The 20000-nt window shown below is 44.2% G+C and overlaps 1 protein-coding gene across 2 annotated transcripts in view; it reads left to right on the top strand.

Annotated features, from left to right (window-relative positions):
- Window positions 1-20000, top strand: part of LOC127006071 (atrial natriuretic peptide-converting enzyme-like) — a 181276-nt gene that overhangs the window by 84279 nt on the left and 76997 nt on the right. For both annotated transcript variants that reach the window (XM_050875564.1, XM_050875555.1), the window contains exon 2: window positions 10075-10234. In XM_050875564.1, coding sequence (XP_050731521.1) covers window positions 10075-10234 — 160 coding nt within the window. The remainder of the gene's footprint in view (window positions 1-10074; window positions 10235-20000) is intronic.

The following is a 20000-nucleotide window of genomic DNA, read 5'->3' as shown; positions in this document are numbered from 1 at the left end:
TTTTTTTTTGGGGGGGGGGGAGGGAATTCGTTCACTCCGGTTAACTTTGAAGAACAGAAATTTTCTTCCACATTTTAGGCACTTTCAAAATGTATCGGGTCGTTTATATATTTTTTTTTAGATGAAAGAGGAATATTTATTTAAAGCCCTCGACCCACCAGCAAAACACGAAAAAAATTGTCTCAGTGTTGAAGTACGGAGCTGAGTCTTCTTTCCTCGGACAATATTTGAAGAAGGAGAATAAAAATAAACAACGTGAGGCGGGTCTCCTAAGAAACGTATGATCCTTTTGTATGTATTTCCACGACGCTATGAAGTTGAAAACATGAAGAATCGATGTTCAGTCGGAGAAAGTAAAAAATAAACACCGTCTTGTAGGTTACGTCAGGATAAGGGCATAAATAATAAACTAGTACCGTACAAACATCGCTAGAGTAGAAGCAGTTGATAAATGTAACGAAGAGATAGAAATTTAGATAGAAAAAAATAAAATAGATAGACTGAACAAGGGGAATTACTGATACAGCAGACAGACAGGCAGGCAGATTTGCTGGTTGACTGACTAAACTGATTAACATAAGAAAGACGGAATGAGATAGACAGACTGATTTACATACAAACTGACAGGTACAGGCACTCAAAGACAGAATGAGATAGACAGACTAATTTACTTACAAACTGACAGATACAGGCACTCAAAGACAGAATGAGATAAACTAATTTACTTACGAAATGACAGGTACAGGCACTCAAAGACAGAATGAGATAGACTAATTTACTTACAAACTGACAGGTACTGGCACTTAAAGACAGAATGAGATAAACTAATTTACTTACGAAATGACAGGTACAGGCACTCAAAGACAGAATGAGATAGACTAATTTACTTACAAACTGACAGGTACAGGCACTCAAAGACAGAATGAAGCGGAAACAGACAGACAGAAAGAGAGAAGGGGGCAGAGACAGGCAGACATAAAGAGATGAGGGAAGGAAGGGAGGACAAAGAGCACAGTTGGCTTTCAATGAATTTTCTCGGAAGCGGAGAAAAGAGTCTATGTTCTGTGCCTCTTTGGACCTTCCTCAAACTCTCTCGGGGACGTCCACTCAGCCAGGTACTGCTAGGCGACTCCTGATCTTCCTAACGATGCAGCTTATTATGGACAAATACAGAAAACCTTAAAGTTGTTGGGTGAGCTCATATAAAAAAAGAACACAAACAAGACTTTTTAAGCAGCAAGAACAAGAGAAAAGTCCGCTGGGTACCTCTCGTATCTCAAAGGAGAGGAAAGATTTTTTTTTCAATTCAAGAGACATCTGCCAGACCAGCTAATGATCCATCCGTCCCCACTGATGAATGAGGCAAAATTCTTCCACACGATTTTAAGCCAAAGTGCGGAACGTTCTCACAGGGAAGGGAAAAAGTAAAAAAAAAAACTGAAATTAAAACGACGAAAAATTATATATACGTTCAACTTGAGAAAATTATGGAAAGTAAAAGATTTTTCGTATTAACAGCACGCACAGAGAGCAAATAAACGACGCTGATTATATAATTATTCTTCAAGACAGACGAAAGTTATGGGCAATGTATATATCTGGAGAAATGAAAAATAAATGATATCTACAGCTTGAGGGAAACAAAGGAAAAGATAAAAGATTGACTTAATAAAACATTCACCTTCCGTTCTTATAGGAAGTAAATAACGCAGATTATTCTCCAAAACAGACCGAAGTTGTAGAAAATGGATCTGAAATGAGAAATAAATAGTATAGCACCGTTGTCAGATTATCGTACTCAGAGCTTAGTATTTACCGGTTTCTGACGCATAATTATTGCCAAGATACATCAGGAATTAACCATTTTAACGATAACTATAAGTAAATCTCGTTATTGGAGCCCCAGGAGGCAGTTTTTGGGTCGGAAGTCGGTAAATATAAGCGGATGAGTACGATAATCTGGCAACGTTGAATTCTACGCCTTGAGAAAAGAATGGAAAAGAAAAAAAACTGACACGCTCAATGAATGTCGTTATTGGAGCCCCAGGAGACAGTTTTTTGGGATCGGAAGTCGGTAAATATAAGCGGCTGAGTACGACAATCTGGCAACGTTGAATTCTACGCCTTGAGAAAAGAATGAAAAAAAAAACTGACACGCTCAACAACGCTCACCTCCCGTCCCAAGAGAATATGAACAATGCAGTTTATTCTCCAAGACCGACGGAAGTTGTACGCGATGGATCTACTGAATGAAAAAAAAATGCTTACAGCTTGAGAATGTGAATAAAGAAAAGACTGAGATTTTCCACAGTAACAGCTCACATCCCCATTACAAAAGGAGATGAACAACGCAAATTGTTCTTCAAGACAGACGGAAGTTTTATGCGCAGGATCATCTAAAATACAAAAAAAAAATATGTTTACAGCTTGAGAGTATTAATAAAGAAGATAATTGAGGTCATTCCACATTAAATCTTCTGTTCTAAAAGAAAATATAAACTCAGAAATTATTCTTCAAGACAGACGGAAGTTGTACGCGAGGAATCATAAAAAATACACACACAAAAATGTTTACACCTTGAAAGTATAATAAAGAAGAAAATAGAGCTCTTTCCACATTAAACCTCCTGTTCTAGGACAAAATATAATCTCAGAAATTATTCTTCAAGACAGACGGAAGTTGCACGCGATGAATCTCCTGAAATAAACAAAAAAAAAAAAAGATACGGCTGGAGAGAGGAATAAAAAAAAAAAAAGCAGATTTGAGATTTTAAACATTAACAGTTCAAAGCTGAGAAGAAACACACGTTAAAAATTATTCTTCATGACAGACGGAGGTGTAGGTTGTAGGATTTGCTGAAGCGAATGAAACTAAAACACCTTGAGAAGACGAGATTTTCCACATTAACAGCACACAGCGCCCGTTACAAAGGAGGAGATTAACAACGCACATTATTCTTCAGGACACACGGAGGTTGTAGGCGATGGATCTGGCGGCGAGGAAGAGCCGTGTTGTTGTGCTCCTCATTTGCGTCCCCAACTTTACTACTTCGTCTTGGGATAATAGCTGAGGGGGTAATTTGTCCACCCATAGAGTTAGACAGACTAATTGGTGCGCTCTGTGGTTGTCGTGGGCTCGAGGTTTTGTTGTTCTTGTTGTTGTTGTTGGTGGTGGTGGTGCTGGTGGTGGTGTTTTCTTGGAAGCTAAAGTAGAAGGGATTTAATTCTTGCCGTGTTGATTTGTTGAGCGAATATGAAAGAAGAAAAAAAAGAGCTTCATGTTTTGTTTCATCTGTTTCATTGCGTTTTCCGGAAGAGAGACTAACCCTTAGCAAACTTCATCATTATTTATTTTCTAACGTAATTCTGTGTTGAACCTCTGCGACTTCCTTTTTTCCTTTCTCCACCTCCTCCTCCTCCGCCTCCTCTTCCTCCCCTCCCTCCTCCTCCCCCCCCTCCCCCTCCTCCTCCTCCGTTGGTTTTCATTGTTTCAACTTTAAGCATTCACGTCCACTCACCTTGTTTTCATTTTTTGTTCCATTGAAAAGTTTATAAGAACGCGCGGGAGAGATAATAAAGGGAATGACAATGAGGTTTCGCAACGCCCGCCGCCGCAACAATGACCAGGCTGATACGAATTACAATAGCAAGGAAAGAAATTGTTGCAGCAGTAGTGGTAGTAGTAGTAGTAGTAGTAATAGTAGTAGTAGTAGTAATAGTAGTAGTAGTAGTAGTTTTATTATATTATTCTTATCATTCTTACACCACTACGGTCATTTTTATATTTCTCCAACTGACTGTGGTTTCAAAATTGCTTGCCTTACACACACACACACACACACACACACACACACACACACACGTCTACAAAAATCTCACGCAGAAAACGACAAATCTGCGAGTAATAAGAAAAATACATTTACGAACTGACCTGTATGTGTGTGTTTGTGTGTGTGTGTGTGTGTGTGTGTGTTGCATTCCTCTAGCCACCTGTCGGTATTTCGTTCTGGCTTCATATTTCCTCCTCCTCCTCCTCCTCCTCCTCCTCCTCCTCCTCCTCCTCTCCTCCTCTAATCTCTATCTCTCTCATCTCTCTCTCTCTCTCTCTCTCTCTCTCTCTCTCTCTCTCTCTCTCTCTCTCTCTCTCTCTCTCTCTCTCTCTCTCTCTCTCTCTCTCTCTCTCTCTCTCTCTCTCTCTCTCTCTCTCTCTCTCTCTCTCTCTCTCTCTCTCTCTCTCTCTCTCTCTCTCTCTCTCTCTCTCTCTCTCTCTCTCTCTCTCTCTCTCTCTCTCTCTCTCTCTCTCGTTGTTTTTGTTGTTTGCTGTTGTTTTTCTTTGTTATTTTGTTGTTTTATTACCATTCTTCATCGTATTATTTTTCTTATTTTTATTAATGTTGCTGCAACTACTACTACTACTACTACTACTACTACTACTACTACTGTTACTACTCCTACTTATACTGTTACTACTACTTCTGCCACTACTATTGCTACTACTTCTACTACTACGACTACTACTACTACTACTACCACCATGCTGTAAACACTCGTATTGATTGGACGGGGGAGTGCAATTTATGTGACGATGGAATGACGGTGGTTAGCTTCCAGCAATGCACCTCGATCAATCACTGTAGTTGCTTGTGTACCGCTGCAAGCCTTTCACAGGTTGCCCTTTGCCGTTCACTAGCCGCTCTATGCCGTTCACTAGCGATTTTCTGCCGTTCACTAGTCACTCTTTGCCGTTCACTACTCGTTCTTTGTCGTTCACTAGTCGTTCTTTGCCGTTCACTAGCCAGAGATCTTTGCCGCTCACTAGCCGCTCTTTGCCGTTCATTACTCGTTCTTTGTCGTTCACTAGCCGCTCTTTGCCGTTCACTTTTCGTTATTTGCCGTTCACTAACCGCTCTTTGCCGTTCACTTCTCGTTCTTTGTCGTTCACTAGCCGCTCTTTGTCGTTCACTACTCGTTTCTTTGCCGTTCACTAGCCGCTCTTTCCCGTTCACTAGTGATTGTCTGCCGTTCACTAGTCACTCTTTTCTGTTAAATAGTCCTCCTCTGTTTGTGTCTGTCTATATAAATGATATATCTCCCTCTATGTTTTTCATACCGCCTTTCGTGTCATAATAATAATAATAATAATAATAATAATAATAATAATAATAATAGTATAGCTCCCTCTGTGCTTCTAAATAGCTCGTTTCCTCACTCCTCAGTCTCTGTAACTGCTCAACCCATCACCTCATGACTACTGCACCTGCAACCTGTAACAAGTAGAGCTCGTAATGCTTCAACAGTCACATCGCCAGCCGGTATTACTGTAGTGTTAGCGCTTGTGTATAGACTCCAATCACAACTGCTATTCCTACTACTACCACCTTCACTGCTTCTGTTCGATCCTGCTACTCTTCTTTCTTCTCTACTTTTTCTGCGTGTTTCATCAACGTTTATTTTATTAGTGTGGTTGTTCGTATTCTGTCTCCTTGTTCTTCTCTTATCCTTCCTCTCGTCTTCTTTAATAAATTTTCATCTGTGGTCTTCCTAATGTCACTGCACCACGTTAGACTCATTTCTTATCTGCCTCCTATTTCCCCTTCCCTTCCCCTATTCCTTTCCCCTTGCTATCTCTTTCCATCTTTTACACGCTTTCTCCTTTTTCCATTTGCACTTTTCATTCTTCATCGTATACACATAATCTATCTGGAGGAATATTAGAATGGGGTGGAAAGGGGGATTGAAACCTCTCACCCACACCTCACTGCCACCTTACCTTACACCTCCACACTATTAGAATCCCTCCCACGAACGGCTTGAAGAGGGATAATAAGGAGGGAGGAAGGACAGAGGGGAATCGAATCCTTTCTGGACAGTTGCTCGTTTCTGAAATTCATGCAAGACGCTCATCATTCTCAACCCTTCCCTTTCCTTCCCATCCCATCCCATCCCATCCCATCCCTTCCCTTCCCTCCCTTTTCCTTCCCATTCCTTCCCTTTTCTTCCCTTCCCTTCATTTCCCTTCTAAGCTTTTCCCTTCCCTTCTTTATTCTTCTTTTCCCTTCCCATCCCTTAGTTTCCCTTCTCAATCCTTCCTTTCAATTCTCTATCATTCTCAACTCTTCCCTTCCCATCCCATCCCCTCCCTTCTCTTCCCTCCCCGTCCCTTCCCTCCCTTTTCCTTCCCATCCCTTCCCTTCTCTTCCCTCCCCTTCCCTTCCCTCCCCTTTCCTTCCCATCCCTCCCATCCATGCTCATGTTCGCCTCGCACTTATGTTTACCCGTCTCAGTGTGGCCTCAAAATTGCTTTCGTTTACCTCCACACACACGCACGCACCAACACACACTCAGGTTGCAACATTCCCATTTTAAAAGACATTAAGGCCATTATTGTTATTATTGTCCTCCTCTTCCCTTCCATCTACCTCCTTCTAATCATCCTTTTCTCCTCTTTTAATTTCACCTCTTCTTTTTTTTCCTTTGTTTTTCCTTTTCTTTTTCTTTTGTTTCGTCTTGTTTTTTTTCTTCCTCCTCCTCCTCCCCTTTCTTCAACTTTTTCTTCCTTCTCCTCCACTTTTATCGTCCTTGTTTTTTCTGTTGTTTTTATCTTCTTTTGTGCTTTTCTTCGTTTTCCTTTCCTTCTTATCCTCATTTTCTTTTTTTAATTTTCTTACTTTTTTTGTCTTCTTTCTTTTTCTTCTCCTTTTTCCCACCTCCTCCTCCTTCTCCTCTTCCATCTCCTTTCCCATACGCTTCTCCCCTTCGCTTCCACTATGCCTAATTATTAATTTGGCCCGCGAGGAGGAGGAGGAAGAAGAAGAAAACGCGGCTGGCTCCTGTGTGTGTGTGTGTGTGTGTGTGTGTGTGTGTGTGTGTGTGTGTGTGTGTCTTGCAGCATCACCACCATCTGATTATGCATGTCTCGAGGCTTATCTCGCGGAAGGCACGTCCCTGCTCTCCTTCCATCTCCTTCTCCACCGCCAGGCACACACTCCTCCCACCCACCCCCTCCCTTTCCTTCCCCCCATTAACTCCTCCTCCCTTCCCTCTCCCTCCTCCCAGCTCCTCCCTTAAACGCCTCGCCCCTAAGACCCTGATCCTTCCGCCCCTTTCTTTTCCTTGATGCTCCGGATGTCAAGGGAAGTACTTATGTAGAGTTGAAGGAGTAAAGTCAAGAGCAAGGAGAAGGAGGAGGAGATGGAGGAAAGGACAAGGGAGGCTGCAGTGTGGGTGAGGGTGGGGGGAAGCGTTGTGTGTGCGTGTGTGTGTGTGTGTGTGTCCGGAACAGCAATGGGGGTAAGGGGGGGCATGGGAAGGGGCAGTAGCTAGGGGAAGGCAATGGTAAGCCACAGCCACGTTAAAGTTGAGGTGCGGTTATCCCCTGCCGCGGAAGTCAGCCGTAGGGACGTTGGGGAAAGCTGGCGGGCTCTGGGCTGTCTCCTGACCTACAACTACACGGTCACGCTCACCCCTCCAGACAGACACACAGGCAGACAGACAGACTCTCCCCGGCAGCTCTTAGACACACAGGCAGACAGACAGACCCTCCCCGGCAGCTCTTAGACACACAGGTAGACAGACAGACCCTCCCCGGCAGCTCTTAGACACACAGGTAGACAGAAAGACCCTCCCCGGCAGCTCTTAGACACACAGGTAGACAGAAAGACCCTCCCCGGCAGCTCTTAGACACACAGGTAGACAGACAGACCCTCCCCGGCAGCTCTTAGACACACAGGCAGACAGACAGACCCTCCCCGGCAGCTCTTAAACACACAGGCAGACAGACAGACCCTTCCCGGCAGCTCTTAGACACACAGGCAGACAGACAGACCCTTCCCGGCAGCTCTTCCTTCCGTTGAGTCATCTCCCAGTACCGTCCCCTTGCAGCATCCTCAACATCCTTCACCTACTACAGAGACATCCCTTCATGAAGACTGCCACCTCCTCCTTCAGGCTCTCCCGTGCACCGCCCCTTTCACAGAGCTTTATAAACAGCCCTCACCTCCCATAAAGACATCCCCAGAAGCCCCTATCCTATGTATGTACATCACCTCATTCTTCATCACCGTCCCCTTAATTGTCTTTTCCTAGCATCCTCAACACCTATTACCTCCTTTTGATATCTTTCAGCATCCCTTATCCTCTGAAGACACTACCTCATTCTTCAGTCTACCTACATCACCTCATCCTTCATGTTTAATCACCTTCTCCTTACCTGTCTTTTCCTAGCATTCTCAACACCTCTCTCCTCCTTTTGACATCTTTCAGCATCCCTTATCCTCTGAAGACACTACCTCATTCTTCAGCCTACCTGCATCACCTTATCCTTCATTCTTCATCACCTTCTCCCAGCATCCTCAACAGCTCTCACCTCCTATAGATGTCCCCCTTGCGTATCTGGTCTCTCACATCCCTCGTTCTCACTTTGCACCCCCTCACACCACTACCCTCCGTCTTATTGCATTACTGATAACTTCTCCCCCCAAGGATTCTAACCCATCTCGAACCGTTTAAGTCCCTCATGCATCCACTCATCCACCAACATCCATCGTCCTCGCTCCATCTCCTCACACCACTACACTTCGTCCCATTACTCAAACCCATCTCGACCCTTGTATGCCTCTCACTCATCACCACTTCCCTTCCTCCACTCACCCCCACAAGCACCCCACTCCTCACCCCCTCACTCCCTCACATTCCATTCCTACACCACACGCCACGGTCCTGCATTCCACCACCCCTTACGTCTCCCTTCCTCCCTCCCTCCCCATCCTTCCACCCGTCCTATCCAGCCAAGTTTCCGACATGTAATTTTCCCAGTTTTAAGCACGACCCTAACAAGTATGAACCCTGGACGCGATGTGGATACGAAGGTTGAGCTGGCTGGCTGAGTGGCTGAGCGGTTGGCTGACTGGATGGCTGAGTGGCTGGCTGGCTGGCTGGCGGACGGGTGGGCGGGCGATGCAAGGTGGTGTGGGTCTCATAAATTACAACCAGGCACGGGTGGTGGTGGTGGTGGTGACCGGTTGAGGGGAACATGTTATTAAATTATATCATTAGCGCAGAATCAATTGCACGTGGGTTATTAATGTGGTCGTGACAAACCCTGGGGCGAGCGAGCGAGGGGAAGGTGGTGGTGGTGGTGGGGGGAGGGGTGGATTTGGTGTGATGAGGGCCCGGGTGTGGCTGTGTGGCTGGTTGTTGTTGTTGTTCTTGTTGTTGTTGTGTGTATGTGTGTACGTTTTGTTTTACCTTATTTCGGTGGGAGTGAAAGATGCAGGTTATATCATGTTTCAGTGGGAGGCTGTGCTCTCTCTCTCTCTCTCTCTCTCTCTCTCTCTCTCTCTCTCTCTCTCTCTCTCTCTCTCTCTCTCTCTCTCTCTCTCTCTCTCTCTCTCTCTCTCTCTCTCTCTCTCTCTCTCTCTCTCTCTCTCTCTCTCTCTCTCTCTCTCTCTTATTTATTTATCTCGGTTTCTTCATTGCGAAAAAGCGTTGCAGAAGTTCTCCTTTTATTACACTTTTCGTCTTCTTCTCCTCGTGCGTTGTTGTTGTTGTTTTTATTTGTTTTTCTTATAAGCATTTATTTATTAACTTTATTTCAATGTTTTTTTTTTTTTTTTTTTTTTTTTGGGGGGGGGTGATCGAAAGTAGCTCTGGAAATATAAAATGGTGGTTGCGTTCTCTGACTTTTTTGTGTGTGTGTCAAGAAACAGTTATATCACTTTATCATACAACTTCTTAAATTCGTACATGTGTGGGTGGGTGTGCGTGTGTATGTAATATATTTAAAACGGTTTCCTCCTATAATGTTTGCTCCCCTTTTCCCCTTTTCATTTCATACTTATAATGCTTTTTTGCCAAATTCGTGTTAACTCCACATGCTCAGTCGCTATTTCTTTCAGCAAAGGAGTCAGCTCAAAGCCAAAATAAAGAATAAACAAAAAAAAGACTACCTTCTGCAAATAGTTAATAGCAAGAATATTCGAAAGACTGTCAAATCAGGATGGAAAGGTGTCTTGACCCTTCGCTCGGAGGAAATACAACGTGTGCCTCAACGCCTCCTCTTTCCTCCCCCTGCAGAAGACGGTGGGCGTGGGCGTGCCGTGCATCAGGTCGGGCAGCATGGGCGACTCAGACCTCTTCAGCAGCGGGCGGGGGTGCTCGAGGCGGTGGTGCGTCTGTCTGGTCCTCGCCGTGCTCTTCGTCTCCCTCGGAGCTGCCGCCGGCATCTACTTCGCCTGTGAGTGCCTCTGTTTATGTTGTTGTTTTGTCCCTACTTCTCTTTCCTAACGTGTGGAATTCTCTTATCAACAGTTTTTTTATTTTCCTTTTTTCCTGTTTGTCTTTCGTACCTATTTTGTCATCTCTCTTTTGTTTGTTTCTCTTACTAATGTGTCATCTCTTTTTCTCTTTTTCTCCGTTTTTTATTTCACGTATAGGACCATTTTTTTCTGTTTTTCTTTTCTCCTGCTTCCTGTTTCATCCTTTTTTGTCTGTTGTTGTTGTTGTTGTTTTTACTTACTGCGCCAACTTTTTTTCTCTTTTTCTCCGTTTTTTATCTCACGTATAGGACCATTTTTTTCTGTTTTTCTTTTCTCGTACTTACTGTGTCATCCTTTTTTGTCTGTTGTTGTTGTTTTTACTTACTGCGCCAACTTTTTTTTCTCTTTTTCTCTTACCTACAATGTCATAATTCTTCCTCCCTTTTTATTTTCTCTTACCTAAAGTGCCTACCCTATTTTCCTCTGTTCTCTCTTCACCACTGTGCCATCTTTTTTTCTTTATTTCCTTAGTTCTTAGGTTAGCCCCATCCTTTTGAGCTTTTCTCTAGTTGTAGCATACACAAATTGAGTGTCTGTTTGTGTTGGCCTTCTTCATAGCTGGTCTACATTAACATTACCCCCGTCCATGCCAAAAGCGAGGTCGTGGTTTGAAATATTAATTCGTACTGATTCTTTGCAAAGTGAACAGGGACAACGACATGAATGAAAGCGCGATGAAAATGGTGTGTGTGTGTGTGTGTGTGTGTGTGTGTGTGTGTTTCTTGGCGCGACATTTCCTCTCACCCACAATATCCTGGGGCAGTGGCTGAAGGAGCGAGGAGAGGAATCTTTAGGTGGGGCAACAGTTAGGATTCTGGGGCGGGGCTGGGTGGGGCGGGGAGACCATGAGGAAAAGAAAAATATATAAATGATAACCAGGGCGAGGTGAGGCTAAGGGTCGGCGGCCTATGTCTTGGGGAGATGAGCCGCAGGGGAGCACAGTTGCCTAAGTCCGTAATTGGGTGCCCCCGGTGAGCCTCCCCACTGCCCCTGAGACTCCCCAGCACTCCTCCTTGCCTTCCCCTTCCCCACAGCCCCTTAACAGACCTCACGCCCACCCACCCCGCCCTTCCATGTACAGCGGGCACAGCGTATCCCCCCCGTGGAGTTGATTCCTGCTGGTTCGTTCTGTTTCACTGTTGACTATTTTCACACCCTTCCCTACCCTTTCCTCATGAACTAACCCCCAACAGACCCACTATAAATAAAACTCGCCCGCGCCAGAAACGGGTTACGGTCGTCCAAGAGACCCCTCAAGAGAACCTCCCGGCGCTATAGGCAGTTGTTAAGTTTTTTTTTTTTTTTTTTTTAAGCAACATATGGCTTAAGAGGTTGTTGACACCTGTTATTTGACATTGCTTTACCATTTCTTTCTCTCACATCCTTTACCTTCTCGCCTTTTTCCTACTTGTTCCTCGTCTCTAAGATACGTTAAGTCTAAAAAGATAATATTTCAATATACTGGGTGTCTTATTTTCCTTTCACTGTCCTCTTCCTATGTAATCTCTAGACCCTGCTGACATTACTTAAACATTTCTTCCTAAAACCCTTAACCCCGCACCCGTCTCTATTTCTCGAGTCACTGTTGGCGGTTACTCATGAATAACTCTTCCAGTCATGAACCTTTCCTGCAGACCAGACCTTCCAGTGTGTCTGCAAAATCCTCCTTGTCAGAGGTTATATAACTTTGAGAGTAGTTTCAAACCTCATAAAAAGCTTAATCTAAAGTTTAAACGACCCTTATTAAGCAATCAAAACATGACGGATTGCTCACACTGTCTTTCTTCCTTTGTCGTAGTTGCAAAAGCCTTTATTACTCAGCTTACGGCTTGTACAGACCCATTTCAGATCTCATAAAAATAACGTTTAAAGCCTTACCCGCCCTTATTAAAGTATTAAACCATGAAGAACAAGGGCCCTTGGAGAGCTTAGGCCTCCGCCACGGACAATACAGGGATTCTGATCATGCTAATTATATAGTCATTACATTCATACAATTAAACTCCGAAATTCAAAGACTACGTATCTTCTGGTATATTGGCCAAAACCACACTTTGAAAATGTATTCCATCATTCATTTAGTTTGTTCATTAATTTGTTATCCTTTGGTCAGTTTTTATCGGACGTTTCTCAAAATTTAAGGGATTTTTTTGTTTTTTTTAGGAATTTTTTTTAGTTTCTGCGCAACCATGCTATAGTACACCTTCCACCAGGTCTCATTAACGCCTTGACTACGGATTTCCTACAGTCAGACCTCACTAAGCTACAGAAATGGAACCAAAAGTGTCTGTTACAATTCACTATAACAGACAAATTGGCAAACATCACCGAAAGCATAACCTCCTTGCCGTTAGCTGATGTAATTACTCACAAAGTCTGTCTTATGTCTCACCCAGTCTGCACAACCTTCATTTCAAACCTTCCAGTGTAGTTGTTCCCAGTCACCAGCCGTCATGCAGTCTGCCACTCTTAAGCCATATGCCACAGCGTTTAACAGACTGACCTTCTTCTGGCCTTCACGTTAACCACAAAGCGTCTATTTTTTACTTCACGACTTCGAGAGAGAGCCATTTCTTATCTTGCAATACATTTATTTGAATTTCCAGCCGCAAGGACGTGAGACCCAGGTATGTACGCCCCCCAAAAAAGCAGACGAGCCCGAGCAGCGTATCGCGAGGCATTCGAGGCTTCAAAAAATCGCTGGGCCTCGGAATGGCGTGGACGCGAGCTAATCAGACGCTGAAGCCTACGAGTAATTGAACTAATCAAAGACGCTTGTAGTTCAGATTCCTGGGTGGGGGAAGGCGGGGAGAGGGGGGGGATACTTCGCCTCCCACCCTTTCTCTCTCTCTCTCTCTCTCTCTCTCTCTCTCTCTCTCTCTCTCTCTCTCTCTCTCTCTCTCTCTCTCTCTCTCTCTCTCTCTCTCTCTCTCTCTCTCTCTCTCTCTCTCTCTCTCTCTCTCTCTCTCTCTCTCTCTCTCTCTCTCTCTCTCTCTAAGTTAAATTTACGAATACAAGAAATCAAATTCGTAAGTAAGAGAGAGAGAGAAGATTAGAATACGAAGACTAAAAGAAAATGAGGGCGCGTTGGAGGAGAGGGAGAGAAAAAAAAATCGGTGAAGGAAAGCCATTTTAAAGAGAGAAAAGGAAGCAAGTTGGAAAGAAAGAACTCGAGGCGCCGAATGACCTTAGGAAAAGTTAAATTACAGTCAAGAGGAGCTAATGAGTGTTCCTGTTTTCTTCCTGCTGGCAACCCCCCCCCCTCCCCCCCTTAACCCCTCCCCCCCATTTTTTTTCCTCCTCTTCTCGCCGTCTCCTCCTGCTCCTTCCTTCTCTACTGCCCCCTTTTTCATCCTCATCCTCCTTCCTCCTTTCCTTCACCTACCCCTTTACATCCTCCTCTTCCTCCTTCTCATCCTCTTCTTCTTCTTCTTCTCCCTTATCTTTTTCTTCTTCCTCCTTATCTTCTTTCTCTCCTCCTCCTCCTCCGTCTTCAAACCTTTGTATCTCTGATTTCGTATCTTGCTCTCTTCTTTCTCCTCCTCCTCCTCCTCTCATGAAAACACACACACACACACACACACACATACACACACACACACACACACACACACACACACAGCTATTTATGTATGGAACGTTTTTTCTACCCTACTACTTTTTCTCACATAACCTTCCCACTATCTAACGCTACCACAACCTACACTACCACTACCACCACCACCATCGCCTCCTCCTCCTCCTCCTCCTCCTCCTCCTCCTCCTCCTCTCCACACCATTCACCCCTCTTCCCCACATTAAAGCCTTTTCAAACGTAAACAAACATCCCTCCTTTCACCAATTCTCATACATAGTTTTTCCATTTAGACTTGGCCTTCCACCTCTTCCTCCACGTTTCCGTCCGTCACCATCCACTTCCTCTACGCCGTTCTTCCACCTCTAGTTTACATCTTCCATCCAGGACATCTACCTCCACCTCATCTCCGCTTTCACCTCGCCCTCCTCCACATCCTCCTCCTCATCCAGTCCATCCACACAGCTCTTCCATATCTCAACCTTCAATCAGGACATAAACTCTTCTTCCACTTCAACCTCCAGTTCCAATTCCACCTCCTTATCCACATGTCTTTATCTTTTGTAGCTTATAAATATCGTCATCCACACCATCAACACAGGTTTTCCATATGTTCCACCTCCTCGTCCTCGTCTCTTTGTCATCGTGCAGCTTATAAAAAACGTACTCATCCACTCATCTCCTCCAGACTTCAACTTTTACCCAGGACCTTAACTTTTATCTCCACCTCGAGCTCCATCTCCTCGTCCACATCCTCGTCTCTTTTTTTTATTTTTCTTGCTTATAAACGTCATCATCCACATAGGTCTTCCACATCTCCTGAACGTTTCCTTTTACTTCCACCTCCGCCTCCACCTCCACATCCGCTTTTTTTTTCGTCTGTATAGCTTATAAACATCCTCATCTACAGCATCATCACAGGTCGTCCACATCTCAACCTCTCCCCAGAACCTGAACTTTTCCTTCCACTTCCACCTCCGCATCCACCTCCACATCCGCTTTTTTTTCGTCTATATAGCTTATCAACATCCTCATCTACAGCATCATCACAGGTCTTCCACATCTCAACCTCTCCCCAGGGCCTGAACTTCTTCCTCCTCCACCTCCAGCTCTTCCTCCACCTCCAACTCCACCTCCTCATCCACATCCTTCTCCTCGTCCCCGTGTAGCCGCCTGAGGACCAGTAGCCTATTGACACGCTGCCGGCGCCTCCTGCTCGACCCAGCTCACACACCCGCCACAAAAATCCAATAAACCTGTGTGTGTTGCGCCCCCTCCCCCTCCCCCTCCCCCCTCACCTCCCCTCCTCTTCCTCTTCCTTCCCCTCCTTCCTGCTGGTGTTGGTTGCTCTTCTCAGTCCTCCGTCCTCCCCCTGCTGCTGGGTTGTTGGTTTTTTTTTGTTTTTTCTCTCTTCTCAATCCTCCCTCCTCCTCCTCATCCTCCTCGTCCTTTCACTTCCCTTTCCACGCAGCTCCTTCCTGTTGGTGCTGCTGCTCTCCATCCCCACTATCTGTTATTCCTCCTCCTCCTCCTCTTCCTCCTCCTCCTCCTCCTCCTCCTCTTCCTCCTCCTCCTCCTGTTCAGTCTTCCTTCCTCTCTTATACATCACCTGAACCACAAGCACAGATTCTTCGCATGAAAAATTAATCGTGTATGTGTGCGTGTGTGTGTGTATGTGTGTGTGTGTGTGTCCATTATAGATTACTTCCCTCCTGTCTGGTAATAATCATCCGCCACCATATACACCTACCTTATTTGTCTTTACCTTCCTTTACACCTTCCTGCCTACCCACCTTTCCTCCCTCGTCCCTCATATCAATCATAACTATATTCACCCCCCCTTTCATAACCCTCTCTTACTCTCCCTCGTGGATATGCCTTACCTTTCCCAACGCTGCTGTGATTTGTCCTTCTGAATTCCATCTGTACTTGCGTCTGAAAGGTGGAGGTGATGAGGTGTGGCGCTGAGAAGGTAAAAATTAAGGTGGTATGGGCACGTCAAGAGGAGGGAGGAAGACCATGTACTCTGAAGACCTTCGGAGGTGGAGGCAGAAGGGAGGAGACCAGCTGGCAGACTGAAGAAGACCTGGAGACGGTGTGTGGAAGTATGCATGAGAAGAGTGAACATCAGAGAGAGAGAGAGAGAGAGAGAGAGAGAGAGAGAGAGAGAGAGTTTACGATCGTCAAGAGTGGGATAGACTCATAGCCCGCCCAACCCCATAAGAGAAAATAAGGACGCTAAACGAAGAGAAGAAGAAAAGGAGGAGAAGGAGAAGGAGTAAACAAAGAACTGAAAAGAAAGAAGAAGAAAAAGAAGGGGAAGAAAAAGAAAAAGGAGAACAAGAATGAGAACAAGAAGAACAAAAAGGAAGAGATGAAGTAATAGAAAATGAAGTTTAGAAGAAAGAAGAAAATGAAAAAGAAAAATTAGTGAACAAGAGCAATAACAAAAAGTCCCTCCCCCCTCTCCCCCACACAAAAGAAGAACTGAAGGAAAAGAATAACAAGAACAAGAAGAACAAAAAGGAAGAGATGAAGTAATAGAAAAGGAAGTTTAGAAGAAAGAAGAAAATGAAAAATAAAAACTAGAGAACAAGATGAATAGCAAGAAGTCCCTCCCCCCCCTCTCTCCCCACAAAAGAAGAACAAGAAGACCCCACCCCCCACCCCCCCGGAAGGTCGATCTACGCACCCCTCCCGTCGCTGTGATGTATACGGCCCCAATCCGAAAGGTTGTCACGCGGCTCAGCGCAAGTGTGTTCCGGATATTAGGAGATTTTTGTGTCAGACTTTTTTTTTCCCCCCCGTCGTCGCACTTTTGTGGAAGGGAATTTTTTCTTTTCTCCTTTTTTTATCTTCTATGTAAATGACGGCAGAGAGGCGTTTTGTCCCGCGCCCCGTGAATGTAACACACGCACTCCTTTGCTTTGCTTTCATGACAGTGGACGAATGACGGAGTAGCAGATTCTTTTTTCGTGTCTACACTCATGAGAAACTGATGAATCTCCTTTTTTGGCGTTTGGAAGTAGTTGGTGTTAGAGGCGGATACGTATAAGAGTACCGATCTATGGAAACTAAAGAGTGGGAAGTCTTTAATCAAGGGTCGTATTTTAAAGCATTTCGTCGCCCAAGTTCACATATTTGACATGGCTTTCGAAGGAGCTGTAGGCCTTTCCAGGGGTAGTTTTATGACCCTGGTGGTAGTTTGACCCTTCTTCTGTGCCATGAACCTTAAAAAAACATTCATGAAGACCCGATTGATCCCCTCTTTGACCTTTAGAAATAGTCGATGTGAGAAGCGATGGTGTCTTAAAATACAGCCCTTAAAAAATGATCAGTGCGTGGGCGTCGCTTCGGTTAGGCATACATTTAGTGACTCCGCGACTCTCGAGGCCCCACACAACCCTGCCTTCGATGCCTGGCTCGCCGCGCCGCTTTTGATCCAATTGGGCGGAAGTCGTGCGAGTGCTTGAGCCTCACAAAGGAGAGCGTCTCGGGAAGCCCGGCACACGTGAGATGAAAGAAAGTGCTCCCCGCCGAGGAAATATTGGAAAGGTTCTGTGGGGTATTTTACTTTCAATGACCATGGATGTAAGACGTTTGGGGAGGTATATTGAGGAGAAGAAATGAAAGGAGTGCATGTCAAGCTTATAAAATGAAGTCTCTGCTTTAAGTTTAAAAATTAATTTGCCCGTCGTTTGAAGGTCGCTCAGAATATTGTTGCACGGGGAGGATGACTGACACAGCGGCCGTGTGCCCGACTAACCATGATGGATGTGCAAAATATGTTTAACTCTCTCTCTCTCTCTCTCTCTCTCTCTCTCTCTCTCTCTCTCTCTCTCTCTCTCTCTCTCTCTCTCTCTCTCTCTCTCTCTCTCTCTCTCTCTCTCTCTCTCTCTCTCTCTCTCTCTCTCTCTCTCTCTCTCTCTCTCTCCAATTTATCTATTCATATCTGTACCTATCAATCAAGGCTATATTTATATATATTTATATATTTTTTTATATATTTATATATATATATATATATATATATATATATATTTTTTTTTTTTATTATTATTATTTTTTTTTTTTTAAGCTATATGTCTATCTGTCTACGTCCATACAGGGTTATTGCGCTGTCATTCTGCCCATAACTCAAAATACATTTTCGGACATTTGTTCAGCGAGACTAACAATGGCTAACCATCTGTGTGTGTGTGTGTGTGTGTGTGAGTGTGTGTCATCATCATCTGTTATTTGCTCCCCTACACACAAAAATGCCTCTGTAAAATCTCTCCCGTTTTTCCTTCGCCTCCTCCGTTCCTTCACTCTTTCTTTCTCGCGAGTCTTCTCCATCACCCGCCCTTGCACCGTCCCGTCCTCCGCCTGCCACCAATACTCAATCTCCATTCCACATTTCCGTCTTTTTAGGAAAAACTTTTCTTACCTTTATAGAACACACACACACACACACACACACACACACACACACACACACACACACACACACACACACACACACACACATATATCGACAACTTTGCACTCACTCATTCACTTTTAGCTCTCATTTTCGGGGAAGCTCTGTGGCCTTGAGGTGGAAGGTGGAGTGGATGCATTATCTCTAAACCTGAAACACTTTGCAAGAGTTTCATAATTGTTTTTCCCTCCTCCTCCTCCGCTTCGCCCTCCAGCTACGTACAGTTCTTTCCCTTGTGCTCTTTCGCCTTTCCAGTCTTTCTCTCCTTCGTCTCTCCATGCACCACCCTCTCCACCCACACAAGTCCAGCACGTGATCAGATTGTGGGTGAATAACATGCATTCTCACGTTCTCTCGTACTTTCATTCAGGCATTCTTATAAACATACATATTCACAGATATCCATTCAACAGCAACCCTATAACAATGATAATTCAGATAATTTTCCGTAAGGTTTCCGTGTTCTCAAAATGGATATAGTTTCACCTTAGTTTTTTTGTTTTGTTTTTTTTAATTTCTTGACTGTTATTTTAACGTATTTTTTCTTCCTTCATCTCTAGAATACTATCTTTTTATTTCTTCTTTCCTCTTTCCTTTTCTTTCTTGGGTTTTTTTCCTTCTCATCGTATTCTTTCTTGCTTCTTCTCTACAGTATTATCTTATTTCTTCTTCCATTCTCCCTTTTCTTTCTTGCTTGTATTCTTATTTTATCCATTTTTGTTTTTTCGCTACAATACCAACATTTTTTTAATTCTTATCACCCTTAAATCTTATCTACATATAATATCAGCTTTATTTTTCATGTTCTTTTATTCGTATCGCATCATTCCACATTCCCTCAAAAGCATCACACAACAGCTACACTACTTTCCCGCCATTTCGTCCCATATCACCTTCAACCAAGTGCGTCTCTCTCTCTCTCCCCCCCCCCCCCCATCCCTCCCGCACCTCACACACCTGCCCTTACTCTCGCCTCAGGGCCAGGGTCACCTCGCCACACATTACCTGCTATGGTCTAGGGGAGTGCAAAACAGCCCCGCTCTTAGCCATAATACGCGCTGCTGCCACCACCCGCTGCCTGTCTCACCCTCCTCGTCAAGGCTCACACTCTTGCTCTCTTCTCTTCTCTTCGCTTGTGATATATGTTTGGAGGGGAGGAGGTAGTTACGTAGATGGGTATGCAGTGTTATAGAGAAGTAGGGAAGTAATAGCAACGATAATGATAGTAATGGTAGTAGTAATAGTAGAAGAAGTAGTAGTAGTGACGATGATAGTGAGTAGAGAGAGTAAAAGTGATTCAAAGTGTTACATATAAAAGTAGAATAACAATAATAATGATGATAATAGTGACAAATAATAATGATGATAGTGACAAATAATGAAAGAAATAATTAGACATAAAGAATTAAGTGCACGAATGAGAGAAAGAGAAAGAAATAAAAGCAAAGGTTAGAATAATAGTAACGATGATAACAGTGACGCAGATAATGAGACAATTAGGCCTAAAGAAGAATTAACTGCACGAAATAATGAAAAAGGAAGAAAAAAAACATCAGCCAGGCATGAGGAGTCAGTCGCTTCGCTCATAGTCACTCTTATTTTCCTCCTCCTCCTCCTCCTCCTCCTCCTCCTCTTCCTCCTCCTCTCT

This window comes from Eriocheir sinensis, chromosome 3, assembly GCF_024679095.1.
Source record: "Eriocheir sinensis breed Jianghai 21 chromosome 3, ASM2467909v1, whole genome shotgun sequence".
In the NCBI taxonomy this organism is placed as follows: domain Eukaryota; kingdom Metazoa; phylum Arthropoda; class Malacostraca; order Decapoda; family Varunidae; genus Eriocheir; species Eriocheir sinensis.
Note: the sequence above shows the minus strand (reverse complement) of the source record. Positions and strands in the feature narration are given on the sequence as shown.